At 39.8% G+C, this 6,938-nt stretch overlaps 1 protein-coding gene across 1 annotated transcript; it reads right to left on the reverse strand.

The window, feature by feature from the left end:
- Nucleotides 388–6,662, reverse strand: LOC8073231 (indole-3-glycerol phosphate synthase, chloroplastic). The gene is made up of 10 exons (XM_002445225.2): nt 6,340–6,662; nt 5,839–6,063; nt 4,139–4,315; nt 3,980–4,054; nt 3,847–3,891; nt 3,591–3,755; nt 2,889–2,967; nt 2,638–2,717; nt 1,252–1,320; nt 388–927 (listed from the first exon to the last, which is right to left on the reverse strand). The coding sequence occupies exons 1-10, from the start codon at nt 6,487–6,489 to the stop codon at nt 844–846; spliced, it is 1,149 nt and encodes a 382-aa protein (XP_002445270.1). The 5' UTR covers nt 6,490–6,662; the 3' UTR covers nt 388–843.

Below are 6,938 nucleotides of genomic sequence, written 5' to 3' on the forward strand. Positions count from 1 at the left end.
CACGGACCCCACTTATGTTAACAGGAGCCATTCTGGTGTTAATATGCATTAAGTCTACTGTACCCACCAATTATATTAGCTGATGAAATATGTTTAATCCTATACAAATGTCTGAGCATTTAGCCAGTGAAACTGTAAATAAAAAGTCTAAAAGGAATATAGGGGACAAACTAATCTTATATAAAAAAAATTGAGGTTAAATTATGCTAGCAGAACAGTTTTTCAGTAGCAGAGCAATCCAAACCACACAACAGAACAATTAATTTTCCCTACTTGAATAATGAAAACATACCACGAAACAATGCATTTCGCCATTTTTCATACCGGAACAATAAACATATACCACCGCTTAATGAATTTTCCTTGAATGAAAAATATAAAATTATATCACAAAACAATGGATTTTCCTACTGCAAATCAAAATATATCATACAATAGCAAATTTCCATCATGGAACAATACAAAAGAACACAGGAAACAGTAGATGTTCCTACTACAAGAACAACAAAAAAACTACTAGGGACTAATATATCCACTTAATCAGATTAAAAACACATAGTGCTAACTGCTAACTAACTTGGAAGATCCCCTTGTCATATTCAAGTAAAAGCCTCCAATTTCATTTTTCTCGAGTAGCGCCCCCTTTGCCATGAACATGTTACATTTGTTTATCACTGAACTAAAAAAAATCACTAAAAGTGAACATTATTTTTATTCTGCATGTGACATACTTATTAATAAAACCAATGCTCACATGTTATTACCCCAAACCAGGCTATGGCTAACAGCTAGCACTAATACTTCATCAGCACCAAACCAAGTACTCAGTCTTTATCCTTTCATTCAATGCAGCAGTTCTTTGCCAAATAACCCAACAATGGCTCGTCCAGGGCACTCTTGCTTCACCAGAGATTCCCCAACCAAAACCTACAGCAACAACAGGCACACTTCAATTAGCTTCAGTTCATATCGCACACAAGGACTTGTAAACTGAGAAAACATCACGAACAAGGCATTTCATCCTTCCATAAATGTATCGCTATCTACATAGTTAAGCATTTGAGTTCAAGCAGGTTGTGTGTATTCCAACAAAAACAGAAGTGAATTAAAGATAAACTGAGAAATGTGTAAACAGTACAGAAAGAGAAGAGAAGGCGAAACAATACTAATTGGTCCAGAAGATGTTACCCAAAAGGTTTCTAAAGTCACGTGGGACAGAATCTAAATTGACAAGGAACCAAGGGAACTTACAGCAGAAACACCAGCATTCTGAACATAAGCAACATCATCCGGAGTAAACAAACCTGATTCACCAACAACCTTAAAAGTACAAAGGGAAAAGAGAAATAATCAGCAAGGCCCAGATTATGACACCAAATAGTCATAGGGTCTGTTTGTGTGAGCTGCAGGCCAACACTCTCACGGTGTAACTGGTCAGCAAACACGCCAAAGAAGCGGTTGGCTGAGCCAGCCCGGGTTCGAGTCATGGCACCATCTTCTTAAGACGAAAATCAGGGAGGCGTCTCTCTCCCTGGTCGAGTTTTTTTTTTTTTTGTGAGCTGCAGTTTTTGGTCTTTTAGCTCAAAAGTTGGCTTCCTGGCTTTTGCTATTGGCTTTTGTAATAATATTTTAGTTTCTGACCACATCAAAAGGCAGCTTCAGAAGCAAAGCTTTCTAGCTTTTTTAAAAGCCAGCTCAACAAGTGGGCTGCTTGTAGCTACCAGAAGCCAGCAAAAAAACTGAAACAAACAGGTCCTTATTACAGAAACGAAGGAATTAATAGCAATTTAGAAAAATGACCTAACAATATGCAATACACTACAACTGTAATACCAAATATAAGTTGACATATCTGCTTAAAATAAATTGTCTGGTTCAGTTCATAATCTCCTTCCTGTTTCCTTTCAGCTGTAACGAAACTTATTTTCACATATGTTCATACAGTAATTGGAGTAATATGTTCAACAAATTGGAAAACATGTCATTGCACTGCCTTTTCACATTTCTAAATAAGCTCGTGAGGAAGAAGGCTCATATGTATGGGCTCAGGATTGTGAATTCGTGATAGGATAAAGTGGGAGGGGTAGTTCAGTCATTTCCCATATGCTGAACAGTGACAAGAGATATTTAGAAATAGAAAGAGAGAGGAAATGTCAAAAATCCCTCGAATTAAAACAATTCGTGTGCATAGGGTTAAATATTGAAAGACTTGCGAATTGGATGTCAAATACTGAGAGGCTTGCGAACTTGGGTTAAATATTGAAATTTCTCCATCTTAAAAACTGGATATTTACCATGGTTTCCTATTTGTCTGTAGAGAATACCACACCTATTTAGCATTCAAATATGCAAATTCCTATTTGTGTTCTATGTGAAGGGCAGGCCTGGTGCAGTGGTGAGAGCTGTCTCACTGAGCCTCTCCGCAGATTTTGCGGGGGGGGGGGGGAAGGCTTGCCTCAGTTTTTCCCTTCCCCAGACCCCACTCATGTGGGAGCCTCCAGCACTGGGTCAGCCCCCTTTGCCCTATTTGTGTTCTATGTGTCTGAGCCAACAGAGTGTACACACTAGGAACTAGAGCCTGACAAGATTAATTAATGAATCAAATATACACCCAAGACAATGAATCAATGATATTACCAAAATTCCCTTCTCCCTGATGCTATCGCCATGCTTCTCAAGCAACATCTTGGTGTTCGAAGTATCAACAACAAATGTCTCTGCAGTGTAAATAATTTTCAGAAAACAAAACAATATAAGCATTCATCAGAAAAAAGGTCCAGAGAAAAAAAAAGTGGGACGCATTAGTACTCCGTGAAATAGAAACATTCAAACTTAAGATGACAAGATGTCTTCTACAGAAAAAAAATAACACCACAAGAATGTCATACCAAGGCTTCGATTATTGATACCAATAAGCTTAACTCCATTTATATTCAGCACACGCTCCATCTCTCTTTCATCATGAACCTAAAATATAAATCCCACCAGAATATCAAAATTAAGCTTAGCTTATTGCAGACTATTTGAGTTTATCACAGTTATGTCTTCTACTCCCTCCGTTTTAAATTATAAGTCATTTTGGCTTTCCTAGGTACATAGCTTTTGCTAAGCACCTAGATATACGCTATGTCTAGATACATAGCAAGCTATGTACCTAGAAAAGCCAAAACGACTTATAATTTGGAAGGAGGGAGTATTCAGAAAAAATATTATGAGACCAGCATACAGATCAGCAGGGAATTGCACGTTACTCCACACTTCCCATACGAAGACGCACATGAGAAAATTCATAACATTTCTTTTGTCAAACTACTTGTTGAGTATTTGAAATAAAATGCACACAGAATGATGATTAGAGAATAAGTCTTTAACATGATATAGAAGCATAAGCAAACTACTATGGTTCATTCCATCATGTGAAGTAAACTATGCAATTTTACTAGAAAGGAGAATGTTAAATTTTTTCATCGTGCAAAGTAAACTACTATTGTTCATTCTGCCGTCCAACACTGGAAAAGTCAATGTTCAAACTAATCCAGTTTCTAAGTAATGAGTGGGTACAACAAAATGAATTGCATAACATGTCGAACCTCAATAAGAGCTGTCATTCCCAACTCTTCGCAAATCTGAAGAAAATTCCTTATGTCAATGTCTGGTAGTACAGCAGCAATTAGTAGAATTGCATCAGCACCCTTAGAGCGAGCATTATAGATTTGCCACTTATCAATGACAAACTCTTTGCAGAGAAGGGGACACTGTATTCACAAAAGAAAATTTTACATCTTGAGAACTATTGGAAACTCATAGTCACCCTCAAAAAAAAATAACACTTAAATGCATCAGTACCTTCACTCCTGAGGTGCGCACCTTCTCAAGATTCTCAAAGCTTCCCTGTACAATGGAAGCAAATTGAGTGAAGCCAGGTAAGCATGACATCTATGATCCCCACAGTCAACCAATTAAATCAATCGAAATATACCTGAAAGTACTTCTCATCCGTCAAAATGCTCAAACATGCAGCTCCATTCTTTTCATAAGCTTGAGCAATTTCAACCTGCAACAGAAAATTACATATTAGTTACATAACCAACCACTGAAACTGACTCTAGGTTTCACAGCCAATTAGCCCAGAACATACAGGATTAAAGTTCTCCCTGAGCACACCCCTACTCGGGGATGCTTTCTTGACCTCAGCAATTAATGCAGGCACCCCATTACGCTTGTAGGCAGCTTCTAAAGCGCCATAGAAGTCTCTTGAAGGAGGGGCTTTCCTTGCAGCCTGAGTCACCTCCTCAATAGGCTTCTTAGCATGCCCCTGTGCAAGACCAGCACAATCTGTTAAACATCATGACCATTACGTAAGAGTATGCAGGTCAACCATATGAAAATAGCTTAATTAGTTTTTTCATGAAATATACTTTAACAATGCAAAGTTTAATGCATTGGTGACACATTTTTATAAAGACATAATCAAAGATTTAGATTGCAGAATGTGATCAAAATCAATAGACCTATCTTTAGTGAGAGGAAGTATACAGAACGGAATCACCTAACACAGGGAACAAAACAGTGCAAGCATAGCATCACCTTTGATTCAAATTACAAAGATTATATAATAGCCCTCGCAAGGGAAAGGGATCAAGCATCTATTTGTTGCAGAGAACTGTAGTCAACAATATGAATAAAGTGCGAAGAACTTTCTTCTGGCAAGGACATACAAACTACAAAGAGAAAATACCACCTGGTAAAGTGAACTAGAATCTATAAAAACAAAGAAGAAGGGTGGATTGGGTATTAAAGACATGAGAAAATTGAATATTAATCTGCTATGTAAGTGGTAGTGCAAACTTGAACAAGAGGATGGAATTTGGCAGGAAATTCTTAAGGCCAAGTACATTTAGGAACAATCAATAAAAACATCTATGTTCAAGGACTCTGGAAATGGGAAGAAAACATCTACCTTTTTGTGTCAAATTCCATACTCTGTTTCAACTATGTGAGCAATAAGATATAATGGTCACCAAATGAATGGAACTCAATTTACAGCTTTCAATTAGGAGATAGCTCTATACTGAGCTACAAGAACAATGGAACCAAATATGTTTTGATACATCAAAATTTCCACTTCCAAGATGAGGATGATTTAATCTACTGGAAACTGGAAAAGAACAAGAAATTCTCTGCTAAACCTCTCTACACTGACTATCAATGATGCAGGGCCATCATTAAAACACATTTGGAAAGGAAAATCCATCCCAAAATTATAATCTTTATGTGGTTGATCGAAAATAACGCAGTTCTCAATAAAGATAAAATGCTTAGAAGGAATTAGATTCGAAATCCTAACTGCTACTTCTGTGTGCAGGATGAAAATATCCCCCACATTTTCTTCCTTTTCCCTGTAGCAAAGTGGTTTGGTGGAGCATTGGTGCTAACGACAGGCCAAAATGCTTGGCTCAATCCTGGAAAAGTGGACATAGAAATGACTACTGAATGGTAATCAACTCCATACTTTTGGGGTTGCAGCCATTTGTTGGGCGATCAAGACAACTTGAAACAAAGCTTGTTTTGAAAGGAAGTTAGTGAAAAGCCCTGCAGAAGTAATATGTTATGCTTGTTCTCTTATACGATATTGGACAGGTCTATACCCAAAGGATATGCATGAGATGATGGTCATGCTGCAAGTACCTACAAGACTTGTTCGAGTTGCTGAAGGCCCCCTAGTTACTACGACAATCCTACAGCTGGAAGATATCCAGGAAGGCAAAGAAGGCAATAACTGATGGCAACTACTGAACCACAAAAGTCCAACACGTGCACGGAATTGCAACTGCATACCTGAGCTACTTCAATCTCCTTGTCCCAAACGATCTTCTCTAGGATGTTGCGAGGGGCTCCCAGCTCCTCCTCTATCTGCTTCAAGGAGGCAGTGGGGCGGAAGTGCCTGCGGATGCGAATCCCCTGTCTAGCTGCTATGTCATTGAATGACAAGCCATTCTCCCATTGGACCAGCTCCTTTGCGTTCAGCATATCGTCCTGTGCCAGAACCTCAAGAATCGAGTCCTAAATAAACCAAAAAAGAAAGTATCAAACAAGTGAAGCGCACCAATGAAGCACATTAACTCAGCATTTATGCGCAAGAATTTTACTGATAAAATAACAAATCGGCATTCCATACACGGGGCAGGCGAAATGGGTGGAAAGATTGTGTATTGAGTTGGTGATTACTAGCGAAACCCAAAATCGTACCAACAAAACAGGAAACCTCCACATCATATCCGCAACATCAGAGTGGAGAGGCCAAACAAACCCACAGGAAGAGAATGCGGCAGGGCGTACCATGGGGCCGGCACGGAGCGGGCGGGAGGGGCGGGCGCCGCTGCCGGCGAGGGTGGCGACGCGCGAGGGCCTTGGGGAAGCGCCCCTGGTGCTAGCGGCGATGGCGGAGAAGGAAGACCTAATGGATCGCGAGGCGAGGAGAGACTCCATCAAACGTCGAGGACGAGATGGATCGAGGATGGGGATAGGTGATGTCGGGATGGGAACTGGGACACGGCCGAGCCGACGGTGGGTCTCCTCCACTCTCCTAGGTTGGTGGTCGCAGCGCAGGTGAAATTCTGTCTCTTAAATGGTGGGTGGCGGCGGCCGGAACGGCGACAACGGTCCGAGTCGGGTGCTGACGGGTTAAGCAGGCTCCAAGAGCGGAAAATTTCAGCATTTGCCATCCTAATCGATAGCCAGCATCAGCGACATTTGGGCGAACTAAAATAATATAGTTTCATTAGTCATTCGAAAGTAGCTAAAATAATTTTAACTAGCTAAAATTAGTAAGAGGACCAAACAGACCCTTGGTATCCAGATAAAGGAATTAGAAAAAGTCAACGTAACCCCTCAACTATCCAGTATAGTCTACTTCACCCCTAAACTATAAAATCAGA

The sequence above is a fragment of the Sorghum bicolor genome, chromosome 7, assembly GCF_000003195.3.
Source record: "Sorghum bicolor cultivar BTx623 chromosome 7, Sorghum_bicolor_NCBIv3, whole genome shotgun sequence".
NCBI lineage: Eukaryota > Viridiplantae > Streptophyta > Magnoliopsida > Poales > Poaceae > Sorghum > Sorghum bicolor.

What these genes read in the sequence shown, in the direction of transcription:
- LOC8073231 (XM_002445225.2), bottom strand. Translation starts at nt 6,489, where the DNA reads ATGGAGTCTCTCCTCGCCTCGCGATCCATTAGGTCTTCCTTCTCCGCC. An exon ending in CGGATGAGAAGTACTTTCAG is followed by an intron (nt 3,892 to 3,979) that starts GTATATTTCGAT and finishes TCCATTGTACAG; the next exon opens with GGAAGCTTTGAGAATCTTGA. An exon ending in TGCGCACCTCAGGAGTGAAG is followed by an intron (nt 3,756 to 3,846) that starts GTACTGATGCAT and finishes TTGTGAATACAG; the next exon opens with TGTCCCCTTCTCTGCAAAGA.